We start from the raw sequence: 19,716 nt of genomic DNA on the forward strand, positions 1-19,716 counted from the left end.
CGCATTGTCAAAAGAATCACAAGAGTTGACTACTTTTATAACTCCGTTTGGGGCATATAAATGTTTGTGTCTCCCGTTTGGTGTAGCCTCGGCGGGTAGCGTCTTCCAGAAGCTTATGGATTCTCTTTTTCATGAGGTGGTTGGGGTTCAGGCATACCTGGATGACATTTTAATTTACGCTAAATCTCTGGAGGAGCATAATGCAATCCTAAGACGTGTCCTCTCCATTCTCATGTCTAAAATAATGACTGTCCGTGTTGACAAATGCAAATTTGCCATTAAGGAATTGGATTATCTGGGGCATACTGTATCCCATGAAGGGATTAAACCCAAGTTTTCAGTGATTAGGGCCATTGAAAATGCCAAACCCCCATCTGATAAGGATTCTCTCAGGTCTTTCCTCGGTTTTGGCTGAATATTACGCCAGATTCGTGCCTGCTTATTCTTAATTAGTTGAACCCCTTCGTGGCTTACTGAGGAAAGGTAGCAATTTTGCTTGGTCCCCTGACTTGGATAGAGTTTTTGGTGAGGTTAAGAAATTGATTGCATCCGCCAAAGCCCTTCACGCTTTTAGAGACGATTGTCTTTCCGTCATAACGGTTGACGCTAGTATGACTGGTTTGGGCGCTGTGTTAACTCAGCAGGTAAAGGGTAACAAGCAAACAGTGGCTTTTGCTTCGCGTTCACTTAAAACGTTCGAGACTAGGTACAGTACTATCAAGAGGGAGGCGTTGGCCTGTGTATGGGCGGTTCAAAAGTTTAGAACGTATATTTGGGGTCGGAAATTTGAACTGGTTACCGACCATAAGCCCCTTATCTATATTTTTAGTAAGGTCAATTCTTCTTGTATGTCAGCTAGATTAATGAGGTTGGTTTCCAAATTACAGGAATTCCATTTTGAAGTTAAACACATTAGTGGTGGTAGAAATTTCAGGGCTGATTGTCTTTCGAGACTTTCTATGGTAAAGGATGACGATGAAGATATCTCTGATGAAGATATTGAATGTGTTACCATGGTGGATGCAGTTTGTGAGTTAGGTCCTGTGTTATCAGAAGGTGATTGGAAGTCTGCAAGCGAGGGTGATCCTGTTCTTCAAAAGGTTATTCACTATTCTACTTTTCGGTGGCCCGAGCCTAGATGTTTGGAAGGGGAACTACGTAGGTTTGCGCAGGTTTCGGATGAACTTTCGGTTGAGAATAATGTTGTTCGTAGATGTGACAAGTTCATTCCCCCGTTCAAGTTACGCCCTATGATTATCAACGAAGCTCATAAAGGCCATTTAGGGATTACCAAGACTATTATGCGGATCAAGGAACATTTTTGGTGGCCCTCTTTGGATGAACAAGTCAGGAAATTGATTAATTATTGTCCTGAGTGTCTTGTCTCTGATAAGCATTGGCGTACAGTGAAAGTGCCCTTATATCCTTCTGAGTTTCCGCATGCAGCTTGGGAGAAGGTTGGTATAGACTTTTCGGGCCGTATTCTGTTTTAGACCAGGAGTGCAAGTATGTTATTTTATTGGTCGATTATTATTCAAAGTGGATGTATCATGAATTTGTTAAAACACCTGATTCTGATTCCACGATTTCATTTTTGAAAATAATTTTTGATGTGGAAGGTGCACCTAAGGTACTGGTTAGTGATAATGGCACACATTTGGTTTCCAATAAGATGAAGAAGTTTCTGGGCGATTTGGATGTTAAACAACTTAAGGTTGCTTTATATTCCCCATCATCTAATGGTTTGGTAGAAAGGGGGAATAAAGTGATTAAGGAGGGCATACAAACAGCTTTATCTAGTAGAATGAACGTGAATAATTTCATCAGAGACAAGGTATGGCATTATAACACGTCTCCACACTGTGTTACAGGCAGTGTTCCCAGCAACGTGCGCGCCTGAGCGCGCGCCCACGTCTGATCCCCCGAGCGCGCAGTGCTGCGTGTGGAGCGCGCACCCACAGCACATCCCGGGAGATCATTCCCGCCGCCGCTTTTATAATGCGAGCAGCGCGAAAAATGATGATTTCCTGGTTGCTGTAGTGGCTCCTGCACTGGCTGTATTTAATCCTTAATGAAGCACTGCTGGGGGCTGTTGATGGGCCATTGTGAACATATTTGTTCATTGCAGCGCCGTAATGCGCTGCAGTTAACATAAACATTTTCACAATGGCCCACAATCAGCCTGCAGCCGCGCTCCTTTAAGAGAAGAAATGCATCAAGTCCAAAAGCACGACGTGTGCTTTACACGTCGTTTTTTTGGACTTGATGCATTTCTTCTCTTAATGGAGCGCGGCTGCAGGCTGATTGTGGGCCATTGTGAAAATGTTTATGTTAACTGCAGCGCATTACGGCGCTGCAATGAACAAATATGTTCACGATGGCCCATCAACAGTAGGCGAATAAGGTACTAGGTAAATTACATGACCCAGGTTTGAAAAAGACATAACTCTAGCTGTCACTGCTAATCTGGCTCTAGGAAGGTTGCGCGCTTTGGCCATCTCATGGGCAAACATTTAACCTCGAATGTAAACTTTCTTTGCTCACTAAACAAGCACAGTTTTGGTTGCTAGATTTCAGTGTCACATGACAAGCAGCGGAGGTAAAATGCCGTGACTCATGTTCTCATGGTGGTTATGAAACAGACATTTTAGGACACTCCATATACCAGAAATGTCCTTATAAATGCAGCGCTACACAGGGCAGGTCTGGCATATTGAGGCACTGTTTTAATTCACACCCAGAAAGCACACACCCCCCTGACCTCCTCTCCTACCCCCCCCCCCCCCCCCCCCACCCACCTAGGCTGTTGCTGCTGCTGTTGTTGTTCGCTCGTGATAGTTTAAGATCTGAAGTGCCTTACGAAATCAGTGAACCTTTTCTCCTCGCACCCGCCAGCACTGGAAAAATAAAGCATATGTCTTTTCCACTTTAGTTCTGAGAAATGAGGCGACTTCTCCACCTCTGCCTGTTGCACTGCTAGAAACGCCGTCATTGCAGTCTTTTTTTTAAATTATTTCCATTTTCATCAGTGTAATCAAAATTAACCATTTTCTCAACATTCCTTTCTTGCTAAACTTCGATGTTTTTCAACCCACACTCGGAATAATTTACCAAATTATTCCGAGTGTGGGTTGAAAAACATCGAACATCGTTAATTTTGATTACACTGATGAAAATGGATTAATTAAAAAAAAGACTGCCATGACAGCGTTTCTAGCAGTGCAACAGGCAGAGGTGGAGAGGTCGCCTCATTTCTCAGAATTATCGTTCACTTGGTGTCGTTTTGGCAAAGGCACTTTGCTATGTTGCACGCATCCTTTGAGTACATGAAATAATCGGACAAACATTTCAAAACATGGGAGTGCATCCCGACCCTCACAAATGATTTTCCACTTTAGAGCAGTGCGCTCAGCATTTACAGTGCTGAGTCTTGTATAAGTTTACAAAAAACAATAGAGTTGCCAACCTTCACTTCTGTTCTTTCATATGAAAAGTCTGAGGGCGGAAACGTATCTGGTGTATTGGAATAATGACAAACAGGATTGGGACCTTATAGGGGCTATTTTAGGAAAATTTTGCGGATGAATGCTAGAGAACAATGGAATGGGACGTGGAAGGAGGACAAAAGAGACGCAAGGGAAGTGTATGGGACATCATGACAACTTTTTCCATACTGGGCCTCTCCCTCTCCCATGTCATGGCTTTAATGTGCACGTGAGTAATTTTCATTGCCCGTGTGAGGCTTTTGCACCTCTGGAATGTCTGTAAAACTTTCGGTCTGCCCGGCACAGCGTCCGCCTATCCCATGTTTCTTTCGGCCAATACCTCATTTGGAATGCCTATGGACATGCATTGACCTCCATGTTGCTAAACGATTCTACCTGTGTACGTTGGCATGCGGGGTCCACTGTCGTTGTGGCATGCCATTGGCTCTGCCCTCTCACATGCTGTGACTCATTAGTCAAATGTGGACTTTGATCCTCTGGCATGCCTTGGTTACTTTTGTCCATTCCACTACAGTTTATATCCTCTTCAGGCTCTTTCCTTGTGCCATGCCCTGGACTCTGTGTTCCTGTTAGGCACCGGCCATGTACACATGGCTTACCCTGAATTTTAAGTGGGATTTAATAAGTGGGGGCATCTAAAAGTGGCCCACCTAATCAATGGCATGGCTTATACAGGTAAACAACATTTCTGTGATTATCATAGTGTGCCACTCAACCAGTATTTTGGAGCCTCTCAGAGATTTCAGTTATTGCATCCAGATATCCAAGACTACAACTGACAAACACCTAAAACCAGCCAAGACTTCTGGCTTTGTCAGTGGTAATTTGACGTTTTAGATAAATTAGTAATAGCAATTATTTTGTTCTCATTAATTAATATTGGAAATATTTCAATCCTGAAATTGTGAGACTGAATTAAACATTACTGAGGACTGTGGAAGGGGTAGTTGTCTTCAGAGTGACTCGGTCTCTTCTGTTCTGTTCACTGTGTGTTGGAGGTGTATGCCCTTATTCCACCACATCTCCTTCATCTGCATATCTTGTCCCCATCTATTTCCTCTTCACCACCTTCTTTTCAGTCTTTACTAAAGGCACTTCCTCACATCTTCTTCACTTCACCACTCCAAACACAACTCACCCACTCACCTGGAAACACTGCAATTTCTTTTGCTTTCAACATATGCAATATTTTAACAACTGTATACCTCCATCACACACATTTGGACTGAATCACAATTGCAACAAGAATATGTGACCATTGTCTGTGGGCCCTGCAGAGGGTCCAAGGATTGGATGACCACGCATTCTGAACACCTGTTTAACCCACTGAAAAGCACTGTCAAAACAAGCACTGCATTCACCCTCTAATCCAGACTTATCAATTGTTGCCCATTATGAGAACATGGAGAACTCCGTTCAAAGTATATGCATTATAGAAAAGTAATCTGCTACACTGAAAAAATACAAAAAAACAACACCTTGGAATTAGCTTGCACTCTTAGGGAATGCAAGATTAAGTACAATACATAAAATAAAACAAGCATTGGCATAGCCAATTGGTCTCGCCTTTGGAAACTTATAAGTATTTAGTTATGCAGTACAATATCCTTGGTGCAACAACATCAACTGTTGCATGGCTAAACACTTATAAGGTCCCAAACGCGAGACCTATTGGCTATGGCAATGCTTGTTCTCTAGGGCAGCTGTGCCCTGCGATGGGCATTTCTTTTCAACGCCCGGTGGTTTCTGGAAGCTGTAGTACTAAGTCGCCTCATTGGAACTCGCTTTGGATGTAAAAACATAGAATAGAGGGGACAGTAGAGAAACTCATAAGAGGCGTGAATGTAAAGGGACACGTTAACATGTTATGGCTAGGGAGCTGGACAATGGGCATTGGAGGGGAATGACCTCAGTGATATGTAGGGAAAGATGTAAGGTAGCTCGGAGAGGAAGAAAAGTGTACCATGGGGGAGCCAGAAGAGTGGCAGGGGTGGCCCTTAAAGGAAGCACTGAAAGAGTATAGCAAGTGGGTGAAGATGATCATGAGGAGGAAACTTAAGAAGAGATTATAAAAGGCAAGGTAATAGGTGGAGCAGTGTGGATTGTAGGCGTCTGAAAAAATGGATGTCAGCAAGAAAGATGAGTTACGAGAAAGCGGAGATTTGAGCATAAAGCCCTAGTGGCCTTAGTAGGGATGGTGAGCGGATTGTGTTAAGGGTTTGACACTGGGATGAGGAAGGGGTGCTAGTGGAGGATAAATAAATGTGTGATAAGGGCAGAGGTTGACTTAACAGGGGCATTAAAGACAGTATAGGTTTTGGAGAGTGGAGAGAGAGTTCCAAAGAGGAATAGGTAAGGAAGTGAGGTGAGGGTGTATGGAGGAGGTTTGGTGGACAGAAGAAGTGAAAAGGATGGTAGATAACCACAGGGAGAGTTACTTGGCTTCCACAAAAATGAGCATTTGCGAGATTGTAAGAACCCTTCCTTATAAAGCCAAACTCAAAGTTAAGGGGGAGGGGTTTTCTGACGTGTCACTTGATGAGGGTGCATAATGCTACCACCATAGACGAAGGATGGCAGGATGTTCCTCCAAGTACGTACTATCAAGGGAGCAAACATCAATTACTAGAGAGACATTAGTCTAAGTTATGTTATTAATCTCTGGGTATGACGCCTCCTTCCAGCCTCTTGCTGTGGAGCTTCAACATGTGGGCTGTTAGCAACAGGATAGGAGAGAGGCTCGTAATAGCATTCACAAGTTTAGGGCCTCACTGTGAGTGTTCCACTATTTTAACTGGTAATGTCGCACCTGGCAAACACTGGTGGTAGGAAGCCATGGGGTTCTCAGTTACAGCCCTACAAGATTTACCATAAAATAATTATTTTTGTGTCTGCTGTTTGCCAATTCCATTTGTTTTTAATACTGTGTATGTAATGCACAACAAGATAGTTTTAGGGGCATCATTAATCCAGCCCTCTTCATCCATTCAAATTTCATATTCCACTATATTAATTCACCACTAATCCTTTATGGGTTCCAGAGTAGTGTGCTACTCGCCAAAAAAAGCACTTCAAAACCCCATCAGGGGTATCAGGCACTATATAAATACAAACCTCTTTCCCTCTCCTATCACACAGCCTACCATTCTCTAGCCAAATAACTGAATAACATGTCCACCACTCAAATTACTGGCACTGTGGAAGGTGGCCGGTTGCCCTGGTTTCCTAACATATATTAGGGTAGCTTTGCTGTGGTTGCAGATGCTCTGCACTGCACGTTCTCATTTCGAACATGACACAACCCCCCTGGCCTTTGCCTGGTAGGCTAGAAGGGTGGGGGTCAGTTTTGGATCAGTGGGGGCCAGTTTTGTTTCTGGGGCATTTTTTCAGCGATGCTGCAATATGGGCACTCAGTAACAAAAGCACCAGTTGCGGGGACCGTTTTTTAAGCAGTAGTGCTTGACACTTGCCCGTCCCCGACCCCCCCCCCCTCCACTTCACCCCTGGTGGGTGCAAATGCGGCAAAATTGCCAGGGCTCCTTTGGGTTCCTAGTCCGGCCCTGCCTGCCCCATCAAACAGGCCTCCTCACTTCCAGTACTTAGGCTATTTATCTGCACAATCAAGCAGGGACCCCAGTGTCAGAACCCCTGTTGCTACACCCACACATGTGGTCGGATTCTTGGCGCACATTGCCGTGGCTGGAGCGCACAGAGACCTCACACTGCCGCACACAGAGAAAAAAAATTAGAGGGAACATTGGTTACAGGGGTCTCTCCTTTTACTTTGTTGAGGAACAGAGGTTCTCGTTCTAATTTGTTTCCTTCTTGGCTTCAGGATTTGTCTGGGGACAAGGTTGTTGATCTGGGTGCTATTCGGAAGAAAGTGGATACCAAGCGAATGCAAATGAAAAATAGTTTTGATTCAAAATATAATTCCATTCCTGTTGATATTTTTGTGGGGGACTGGGTTTTGATTAAGAAACCTGAGAGGGTTAAAAAAGGAGAATCTAAGTTTTTTCAACCTCTAAGGGTACTTAAGGTTAGTAAAGGTGGGAAGGGTTGGTGGAACAAACGTCATCTGGTTAAGGTTTCTCACCATCAGGCGAGCATCATTAGGGAAAAAAGGTACAAGCCTGTTGAGGATCTTGATTGGAGTCATTGGTTAAAGGTCCCTGTTAATATGTCTGTTAATACTGATGCTCATGTTCAATCTCTCAATGCTTCCACTTCACAGGTTGTTTCTTCACACGGCAGAACCATCAGAGCACCTAAGAAGTTTGACGGTTTTGTTAGATATTGAGGTTCTGTTTTGGATCATTTGTTTTTATAATTATTTTTTTTTCTTCCTATTTGCTGTTGTAAGGGGAAAGGTGGTGTAGTGATAGCTTGCGCTTGCTCGTGCTCATCGCGCGGTGTGTCGTGCGATGTGCACGCGTTCAATGTCTTATTGTATTATTCTTCAAATGTGCATCCTCGCGCGATGTGGCCGTTCGGTGGTAGCCTTCAACGTGTGGTCAGTCACCGTTGGGATCTGCCTGTGGTCGGTAGCATCGCGCATTGGGTGGAGTTTACTTTAATGAATTAAACCGCCTTCTACAATCCTCCGTTTTCCTGTGGATTATTCCAATGCTACAACCTGTCCATACTTTGGCCAGTATGGCAGCATCTTACCTACAGCACTGCAGCAGGCCCACAGTATCAGCACAGGACAGAGCACCCCAGCAGCCCGGGCCGGTGCGAGAGCGCCTCGGAGTCGGCCTGCGCCGTGATTATTTACAACACTTCTCCGCAGCACTGCCTCAAACTACCCAGGCTAATTTCAAAAAGGGGGTGGTGATGGACAGAGTATCTGAGTTAATCAGAAATCTCCTACCCAGTCAACAGATCAGGGCTTGATCCATCACCGTTTTTTAGCTCACTGCACCATCCCAGTTCAGAACCTGGCTACATGCAAATTAGTCTGTCCCTGGCCCAGTGCCATCATGGGAACAGGGCAGACCAAACTACCAAGCCAATTCTTTACTGGAAAGGAAACAAGCTTCCGGGGACCGGTTTCTGAGCTAAAAAACGGTGATGGATCAAGCCCTGATCTGTTGACTCGGTAGGAGTGTTCTGATTAACTCAGTGAGCTAAAAAACGGTGATGGATCAAGCCCTGATCTGTTGACTGGGTAGAAGTGTTCTGATTAACTCAGATACTCTGTCCATCACCACCCCCTTTTTGTAATTATTTTGGCCACCATGAGTGTGTAAGGGTATGCTCAGACATGAGTCCCTTGCTCATTGCACCATCAGGATTCAAGCAAGCCGGGCCGAAGACGGCTGTAATGCCTGAAACCGGTCCCCGGAAGCTTGTTTCCTTTCCAGTGAAGAATTGGCTTGGTAGTTTGGTCTGCCCTGTTCCCATGATGCACTGGGCCAGGGACAGACTAATTTGCATATAGCCAGGTTCTGAACTGGGATGGTGCAGTGAGCTAAAAAACGGTGATGGATCAAGCCCTGATCTGTTGACTGGGTAGGAGTGTTCTGATTAACTCAGATACTCTGTCCATCACCACCCCCTTTTTGTAATCAAACTACCCAGGCAGCCTGAGGCTCGCAAAACAAACTCCGCGCGCGGGCCGGGCTCCAAGCAGGATAGGACGTCACCAGCAATGACGTCAGGCTGATAGACAGAGGCTGCGCGCGGGGATTTAAAAGCGCAATAATAATACATGGCAGCAAGCAGTTGGGTGGGGCTGCTGCAAGCCCCATTACATGAGTGTAAGTAAGTGTACAGTGAGTGCGCTTAGGGGGCCCCGGGAGCTGGGGGCCCCTGCACCAAGGGTGATGCGGGGGCCTTTGTTACGCCCTGACTGCAACAATGGCTATGGGTAATCAGTACTTGAAATATGGAATATAACATCATTTGCGAAACTGACCAACCAATAGAATCAAGAGTGTCTTTAACATGCAAGACGAATTATAAAAATGCAATGTCTTGTGGTGTGAGCTGGTAACTCTAATGCTGACACGTTTATTTATAACCGATTTGAACCTAGGCTATTCTACGGTAGATTTGGTATTTTTTATTTATGTTTTGTACTAGTAAAAAAAGGAAAGATTAATTTGTCCATGGTCATTCATTAGAATGAACTGCCAATACAATGGAGTAGAGTCATACCTATATGTCACAGTTTTAGAATATTAGCTAGTAACGATATATATATATATATGAACAAGCTCCCTAGTGGAGTGAAACGCGTTGTCTTTAAATTGAATAAATCGTCATCCTGCAATTCACTTGAGGAGTGATTCTTCTTTGCTTGATATTCGCTGCATTGAGAGGGGCTTTTTGAGGTCCAGACCTGTTGGGTTCCACCGGCCATAGACGTAACAGGAGTGCTCTTTTATATATATATATATATATATATATATATATATATATATATATATATATATATATATATATATATATATATATCCTGACTTGTATCAGAGTGAATTTGGTGGATAGTTTGTTTGGAAGATAATATTTATGTTTTATCCATTTTTATGACACTCAAACTCGTAAAACTCATTAAGGATTCTTTCATTGTTTTGTTTTATTCCAGCGACTCTGCTGGTGAGTCTCCCAAAACCCAGCGTCCATCATGCCCCACACCACAATCTGGTTATTGTCGCGTGCCGTGTTCTTCATAGCTGGAATATTATGCTGTGTTCGTAAGTATAATTACCTGCACCATCACTTGCGAATATTGCCTTTATTTCAAAGGTTTTAATGCAAATAACTTGAAAAGAAAGTTAGAAAATATTTACTGGAAATCCATTAGTTTTAATGATTTTTAACACTTTAAAAATGCGACCTTTCTAAAGCATTACAAAATGATCTTTCATTTACGGCAGATGAGTAGCAGCCACGGCCAGTAGTAGGTGTAACTGCAGGGCGGTGACGTGGGGAGGGGCAGGGTGGGGGGGTAGTAATGACGTATCGTATGAGAAGGGGTGAAACAAACTCAGCCGCACACCGGTGGTTGAGCCTGAATCAGAATTATAACTTGGGCTCAAATCTTTCTCACCCAGTGTTTTTTTTCCCTCGCACATTTTGTCTGGTAAAACCTGCCAAAGTTTGTGCATTGTACTTGACATTATTCCGATTTTCGCAGCTGGGTTCAGACAACATGTGCAGTATTACTTCATTATCCCCAACTGCGTCCTGCATAACTCAGAATGTGGCGCAATACACTCTGGTCAAAACTGAACCCTGCATTATAGGGATTTCTCCAGCAACACCACTGTTGTTTTCCCCAGCAACACCTCTACTGTTTTCCCCAGCAACACCTCTACTATTGTAAAGAAGACCTCAGAATCATCTGTAAATGAATCCACAAACTGGTTAAACATATTCAGCAAGTGAACTGAAAATGACATTTAGGAGGAACTTCTGAAATGGGGCAGGAGCTGTTCTTTCTTCTGATGAGTTGGCCTTGATTACTTCTGGGATTCACTCCCTCCATGTGGAGCATTATAAGTGGGTTGATGGTCATGCAGTATTATGTTGCACATGTATGTGCTGTAAGCTATATTCTGACTGTGCGTTCATGTACAAGAGAAACAACCTTCCCAGTATGTTACCACTTTCTGTAGTCTCATACTAAGGGTTTGGGCTCACCACATCCTGACCATGCAGTTCACACAGTACCAGCACACTGTACCCCTTCAGAAGGATCGCATCAGCTGGTTATCGCTGTGGTATATGTTGAAAATAGACAGAACGCTGCTTCCCGAAGATAAGTCTTTATTGGACGTCTCCACTGCTCCACAACACAACCGCCGCCGCGCCTCAGCTGAGCATCCCCAACATTCCAAGGCAAGCTCCCAGGCAACGGTCGGAATGTTCTAATATTCTACAAGGCACAGAGGGGCATGGAACATACTGCTATAATTAAACTTTATTACAACACATCTTGTCACCAATATCCTCGTCGCCAGTGTTGAAAATAGACAGAACGCAGCTTTGTGAAGATAAGTCTTTATTGGGCGTCTTCACTGCTCCACAACACAACAGCAGCCTTGCCTCAGCTGCGCATTCCCAACATTCCAAGGCAAGCTCTCAGGCAACAGTGGGAATGTTCTAACGTTCTACACGGCACAGGGAGGCAGGGAACATACTGCTATAATTAAACTATATTACAACACATCTTGTCACCAATAGCCTCGTCACCAGTGTTGAAAATAGACAACATAACAGCAGCCTTGCCTCAGCTGCGCATCCCCAACATTCCAAGGCAAGCTCTCAGCCCACGGCGGGAATGTTCTAACGATCTACAAGTGACAGGGTGCATGGAATATACTATTATAATTAAACGCTATTACAACAGCATAACTTTCCCACAACAGAGTATGGTGCTACGATTTGAGTCCTTGCTTTTGGGGCATCTCCTATCCCCCTTTATTGCACTAATCATGCTCTGACTTGCCTCTCAGTGCCATTGTCACTTTCCCTCCATTGTGTGCCTGGGACATCTATGTATAGTTTGCTCTATAAGCTCTGGTTTGTAGTTTTGTAGTTGGGCTTTGGAGAAGAATCGAATGAAAAGCACTTTCACTGCACTACTACTCTTTCTCACCCACTACTGCTTACTCGCCTTACTTTTCATTGCTCTTCTGCCATTCTGCTGTTCTTTCTCCATTTATTTCCGCATCTCTCTTGCCTTTTCTTGTTTCTTCCATCTTCCATTTATCCAGTTGTGTTCTGTATCTCTTGTTCGATCTGATTCTCTTTATCTGTCTTGTGCCTTATTTTGTCTCAGGCTTTGTTCCTATCATTCACTTTTATGTTTGTTTATGTTATCTTCTGAATGAATGAATATACCACTAGTAAAGCTCACAGCTGTGAAAAGACTTCCTGGCGCTACATGAAGATGAGGGGATCAACACAACTGGAAGAGACAAGTTTAAAGCCTTTTCTTAAAAGAGCGTTCACCAGGCAAAGCCCTAATACATAGTGGCAGGGTGTTACACATTGTAGGGACCAGATTAGGTGGCCCAGAACCGGGGGGCTTCCGAGTAACAACTAAGAGGAAGATGTTATGGATCTGGAAGGTTCATTGTAGAATGCCTCTTCTGAGATAAACAGTACCTTGGTTATGAAAGGCACTCTGTCTTGCCGTTTCTTCACAGCTGTAGCTTACTATATCATTTGCTCTTTTATTTCTCCCCTCTTCTTTTTCACATATATGTTCTCTTTTCCCTCTATCTTTCCCTTTTGTTTTTCCCTTCTGTTTTTATAATCTTTGCTTTTTTAACAATGTCTTCAACATTGATTTCAGGAGCCCAAGGTAACATTAACTGGGAGGTGCAGCGCTATGACGGCTGGTTCAACAATCTGGCCTACCACAGCAGAGGTGCTGCAGGTAGGTGTGAGATGATCTGTAAGAGGTCGCTAGATTCGCCAATATGGATATGGCTCTACTACTTGTTTGCCTGAAGCCTTTTTCTCTGTTTGTGGACTTTGTGACCGATTGTGAATCTTATGACAGTCAAATTATGTGCAGCTCTGCATTCGAAGGAGCTCATCTTTGACTTGAAGTTTAAAAAGTATATCAGAGATTTTACCTCCAAAGAGTGAACTGCACTAGTGCTCACCGAGAGGAAGCTGCCCTGCAGGGATGACCCTAACTTTAAGAAATATCAATACGTCCAGAGCACAGTATCTGGTACCCTTGCCAATGCCAAGTTTTCATACTTTCAAAACCTCATCCCCCCACTTTGTCCTCACCCTCCCTCGCATGCATGATCATCAACCTACAGGCTCCTCAACGAACACTGAGGAAGGACCCATCCCAATCAGCTAATGTCTTTGTGACATATCTTAAATGTCGCTACCGTAAGGAACAGCCTCTCAACACTGCTTACTGTTCCACCACGCCCTCTTGATTCCTACCGTACCCCAGCCCACTCATCTGTACTTTCATACTTTGTCACAACACCTCTAACCAAACCTATGTCTAAAATGAAGGCAGCTGACCCTTGTGCACCAACAGGCACTTTCAGTCCTCAGTCAATGAAACTTCTTCTATTTCACATTCATCACACTGTCTGACCACTCTTTTCAGCTTTACCCTAATATCTGAAACAGATCAGACTTCTTTGAATCTGTAGTGGCTTTACATCTCTTAAAATAACCTACAGACGACCCTTTGTCTTCACCCAGTTATTGTCCAGTATGCCACCTTCTTGTATTCTCCAATGTAGCTGGTCTTTAATCTCTTTACACCTCATCTTTCTCGAAACAAAATGTGTACAGCCTCTGATCAATTTCTCACACCATCCACTCCACAAAAAACAGAAACCTCACACGTATCCATATTCATCCACATTTCTCATCCTTTCGCACCCATCTTCAGCCGTCTGGACTGCCACCCAGCCTCTTCTAGGTGTCACAGGTCTTCCATACAACTGGCTTACAACCTACCTCTGACTCATCTTTCTTACTCACCTCAGACTCAAAGACATCACACACCTTTTCTTACTTTGTATTTGTTCTGCTGGCAAAACGTTCTCCTCTATGGGGTTTTCCCATAATCTTCATGCTAATAATAGCCATTTTTTAATTTCCTTTCCAAATTCTATACTCAACATCCTCATGCACCGTACGCTGTCTCCTTCATGACATTGGATGGCATTGGTCACTCAGGCCGAACATAAGTATTATACTGCACCCTTCAGCAGTAGTCATCTCTCTTACTGACCCTATCCTTTCCCCTCTAACTCCTTGTAATAAACACAACCAAATAAATTCAACCCTCGAATCTTAGGGTTCTTATCTGCCATCTATGAAAATGGAAGCCTTAGTTAAGATATGCATGATGCGCTCACATTTACCATTCCAATTCACTAATGAAGTTATTAGTATTCAGTAGACTCTACTATTGCAACTGACTTCTGATTGGCCTTCCTCAGTACTCTTCTGCTGAATGAGAAAAGTTCATATACTTTGTTGTCATAGCCACATGTATGTCTGCACCAATCACAATTAAACTGGAGCAATTAATCCATACAACTGGTATTTCTCTAAATTAAGCACTAGCTTCATCGTGTTCTGTAAATTGTTCCTATTCGAAATGTTACTATTACTAAATAAATAAATAAGATATCATAAAACATATGACGCTTGCTGCACCTCTACAGAATTCTTCATTGAAAGGCATCATACACTTAGCAGGGAGCTAATGGATATGGGGGAGCTGGTTGAGCCCTGTCGAGAATTTACTCCTAGAAAAGAGGTATGTAAGGGGTAGAAGTTTGCAAATAAATCTTAATTAGGTGCCAAGGTGACTCTTGGCACAGTTTTAAAAAAAGCTATTTGCTGTAGCAACACTGTCCGGAATCCAAGTGCAGGCCAGTGATTTTGGCAAGTATAGGAAGAAAAGTGTGCGGCATCTCAGCCTAGTATCAGTCGTGCTATTCTTTTTTGGACAATAATATACCCCAGCCCTCGTCCTACCCTCTCGCGCTGCTCAACACCATCACCGCCCATTTGGCAGGTTGGCAACACATTTAAACTGTATAGTTGTAAATAACAGCAGAAGTATATTGTAGGTTCAAGTAGGTTTATTATTAACACCCTAACCATCAGCTACCTGGCAGCAACTGATCTCTCAGGAATATTCCTCAGTTCAACATTCCATGTTCCATGGATGGACATGTAATAGACATAAGAAGAATACTACACATCCTCTTTCTTATAATAAAGTAGAACTTACAGATAAAATAGTTACAAAACATATACATGCTAAATCATCAAAGTTGCAGAATGAAACAATATGCAGAGCAAACAAACATAACATAATAGAATGCTGAAACTTCAAGAGATGTAATCCTTGAGATATGTTGGAACTTTCTTAACACGTGTGCTGAATCTACTAACAGGTAATTCAGAGCTATTACAAGAAACAGAATGACGTGTACAAGGATACAAATCAGAAACACATTTTTTAACTATGGCAACACGATTAAAATTCCATATTTTCCCATTTTCTAATTTGACTTAATTACTAAAACATTTAATGACCTTCATGGGAGAAGAGTATTTGGACCAGGACAAGGCACCTACTGGAGCTCGGACCTTAACTTCATCTCCAACCACAACTTTACTTTCCCATGCCCTTTTTCTTTCATCAAAGCACAATTTATTCTTTAATTGTAAGTTCTCCTCCCTTTGCCTCCATTCACCTATACCATTATCCTTCAGCCCTTTACCCCAAAACATCCAAGCCGGACTCAAACTGGTATTGGGAGTCCTTCCTTTAAACAATTCAAATGGGGTTCTCATGGTGGACATGTGTGGTGAAAATCTATGAGCTAGAATACACTTTTGCAACTCTTCCCTCCAATCTAACCCATTAACCCTAGAAAGCTGTATATTCTCCTTTATCACACGATTAAATCTTTCTACTGTACCATTTGTCTCTGGGTGATAAACCGAAGACCTTTTATGTTTAATCCCACATGAAATCAAAAAGTCTGACATCATTCCTGAACAAAATTGCGGTCCATTGTCTGACAAAAGGGTCTTCGGAAAACCCTCTCTTTTGAAAATTCTTTCAAAAATACAATAACACATGAAGAAGTTATTTCTGAAACAGAAGAAATTTCAACCCACCTTGAATAAAAATCAATTACAACTATCAAAAAAGGAGTCCGATGTTCACCAGAGAATGAACCAACAATATCAATAGCTATATCTTCCCACGGACCATTCGGAAGTTTGCGACAAATCATGGGAGCAGTACGTGAAACCAGAACTTTATCACTAACCTTGCATTGTAAACATTCCCTGACTTCTCTTTCAATCTCCAAATCCATGCCAGGCCACCAAAAAGAACTACGAATTCTTTCCTTTGTCTTTACAATTCCCAAATGACCTTGATGTGCCTCTTCCATCAATCTTTTCCTTAACGAGCTCGGTGGAATCAACTTTGTACCCCTAAGAAGAATACCATTCTCCACCGACAACTCATTCTTTATCAAATGCCACACCTTTGATAAATCTTTTCCAAAATCAGAGTTGCCTGTAACAAAAGAAATAACATCACTCACTTCACAATCCTTGCTACACTCCTCCAACCATTCCTCTTCAAGTATGACACCTGAGGTAATTTCGCAAACATTTACTTCACTTTCACAGTCAACTTCCTCATAAACCACTTCTGGTGAGTCACTTACAAGACGTGAAAGACAATCTGCAGAAACATTTTCCACACCTGGAATATAATCTATTCCAAAACTGAACTCCTGTAAACCAATCACCCATTTTCTGATCCTAGATGAGACATTATCCAAACCCTTCACCATAAAAATCTCCCTCAACGGTTTATGATCAGTACATACCTTAAATTCCTGACCCCACAAAAAATTCCTAAACTTCCTCAACGCCCAAAATATGGCCAAAGCCTCTTTCTCGATGACCGAATAGTTAAGTTCTGCACCTCTCAAACTCCTAGAAGCACAGGCAATAAGCTTCTCTTCTCCATTCCTCCTTTGCTTCAAAATTGCACCCAATCCTTTACAACTAGCATCGGTGATAACATAAGTCTCTTCAAACGGAACAAATGCTTGTAGATCGGGAGCAGTAACCAAATCTTTCTTGATGTCCTCAAACTCACTTTGACAAACTTCTGACCACTTAAATTCCTTGTTTTTACCCAAAAGATCTCTTAAAGCACTAGATTTACTAGCTAGATTCTTGATAAATTTTCCATAATATTCTACCATACCAAGAAAAGAAACAACCTCTTCCATATTCTTTGGTGACACCAGATTTACAATGGTATCCACCAAATCTTTCTTAGGTGAAATACCAAGGGCTGAAATACAATGGCCTAGATAATTCACCTCAGAGACAGAAAATTTAAATTTCTCAAATTTTAACGTCAGTCCCGCATTTTCTAATCTTTTAAGAACAGACCTCAAAATCCTATCATGTACTTCTTGATTCACACCATATACCAACAAATCATCCTGATAACATTTTACATTCTTTATACCTTTCAAAATGGATGACATGACACGTTGAAAAACCGACGCAGCAGACACAAGACCGAACGGCATTCTCTTATATTTGAAAGCACCCATAGGAGTGATAAATGCAGTAAGGTCTTGTGAATCCTTTGTCAATTCAATTTGATGATATGCTTGTGTGAGATCAAGCGTTGTAAATACTCTCGCATCACCTAAAGACGATAATAATTCATCAATGTTTGGCAAAGGAAACTTGTCTACAACAACCTCCTTATTGAGAGATCTTAGATCACAACATAATCTTATATCGCCATTGGGTTTGTTAGCGACAACAATAGGGGCCAACCATTCAGTTGCCTCCACAGGAGTGATTATATCTTGATCTTGCAATTTTTTAAATTCCTGTTCCACTTTTTCCTGAATTGCTATAGGAATCCTCCTTACTTTTGCAACCACAGGAACAGCATTTTTCTTTAACTTTATACCATGTTTATAACCTTTTAGACAGCCCAAATCACTTTGAAATAGTTTAGGAAATTCCTCAAAAAAAGAATTATTCTTTGACACAATCTCCTGAATTTGAATCTGCGGATTAGAATTGGGATTAAGTATAACCCCTAACAGACGTTGATGTGGCCAACCAATTAAGCAATCACCAACCTTGGATACATAGATCTTTCCAACAATAATTCTTTCTTTGAATTCAATGCAAACATTGAAATAACCCATCATGCTTATAGGAGCACCACCATAACCACCTGCACTTACATCCATCTTTAACAGTTTAGTTTTCATCTTTAAACATTTCTCATAAAATTCTTTAGATACAATAGTTATTCTTGCACATGAGTCAAATTTCATCTCAAGGTCAATCCCTTCAATTTTCACCGTCCCAGTAGGATAGTCCTTTTCTTCTTTGTCCTTCACTTGACATATGATCTCTTTAATTTCCTTGTTAATTATCTTCTTTTCCTTACTTTTGCAAAATTTTACAAAATGACCTTTCTTCCCACACCCATGACATACAAAACTCATAGCTGGACAACATTTTGAGTTTGCCTTATGACCAGGCTTTCCACATCTATAACAAGTTACACCTGACAATGTACCCTCTTCTTTACTTTTTTCATTCACTAATACTTTACTTTCTTTCACCTCCTTTACCTGAGAAACATCCTCCTTTACTTCTAGCTTTTCTATTTTCTCCTCACTCTTACCTTTGTCATGTTTTAATTCATCAACACATTTAATCATGTGTTCAACCCTCTTAGCTATACTTACAACTTCCTCAAGAGGAGGTTCATCTTTGAGCCACAATTCCTCTCTAATTTTATCCTCCCTACACTTCAATACAAGCTGATCTCTTAAACGTTCCTCATTGGCAGGACCAAACTTGCAAGTAGACGATAGTTTTCTCAAAGCAGTTAAAAATTCCTCAACTGACTCCTCTTTACCTTGTTCTCTTCTCCCAAAATGATACCTCTCCATAATGGTACTTACACGAGGTAAATAATGTTTGTCAAGTTGCAACAAACAAACTTCATATTCATCTAAACCCCTCTGTTCTTGATGTGACAAAGCAGGCAGATTTTCCAAAACTTCTTGCCCCTCCCCACCAAGACAATGCATTAAAAGTGAATATTTTCTTTCCGCACTTAAATTTGCGCCACAAACTCTTGCATAATGCGCACATTTGTTTTTCCATTTGCTCCACTTTACCCTCGGTTCTCCAGGATCACTCAAAAAAAACGGTGGGGTTGTCACGTTTTGCATTTTCCTATTAAATGTTATTTCACAAATTATAGCTCAAAATTCTGTTATAACTTCACTACCTAACAGACCTGTAACAATTTAAAAATCTTTTTTTTTTTAACTAAATATTGTTTGTTAAGACAGTAACCAACATTATAGATAAATCAATTTTCAAGTTAATAAAATAATTTTAAAAAACACTTTAAATTTTCCTTTTCTTCGTGTTACCGATATAATTTTCCCTCTGGTCTGTCTTAAACGATGAAACACTTTAAGCAGACACTGGGACCGGTAAACAAAGGCTGTAAATAAACGAAAAGATAAGGCTAGCTGAAACGAGCCGTTCCTTCCATGCGCATAGTGAAGCCGCCGCTCGAGTTTACTTGATGACGCATGCGTGCTCTTCACCAGCTCACGCTACACGTTCCAAGACGTCATCATTCCTTACACAACAC

General features: G+C 42.0%; 1 protein-coding gene across 1 annotated transcript in view; it reads left to right on the forward strand.

Annotated features, from left to right (window-relative positions):
• The window catches only part of LOC144826534 (dual oxidase 2-like), a 193,696-nt gene that overhangs the window by 56,566 nt on the left and 117,414 nt on the right, over positions 1–19,716 (forward strand). Inside the window, exons 2-3 of the mRNA XM_078684965.1 lie at positions 10,099–10,207; positions 12,817–12,900. Of these exons, the coding sequence (XP_078541091.1) occupies positions 10,138–10,207; positions 12,817–12,900 (154 nt within the window). The 5' untranslated portion in view covers positions 10,099–10,137. The remainder of the gene's footprint in view (positions 1–10,098; positions 10,208–12,816; positions 12,901–19,716) is intronic.

This window comes from Lissotriton helveticus, chromosome 3_2 (assembly GCF_964261635.1).
Source record: "Lissotriton helveticus chromosome 3_2, aLisHel1.1, whole genome shotgun sequence".
Lineage (NCBI taxonomy): Eukaryota > Metazoa > Chordata > Amphibia > Caudata > Salamandridae > Lissotriton > Lissotriton helveticus.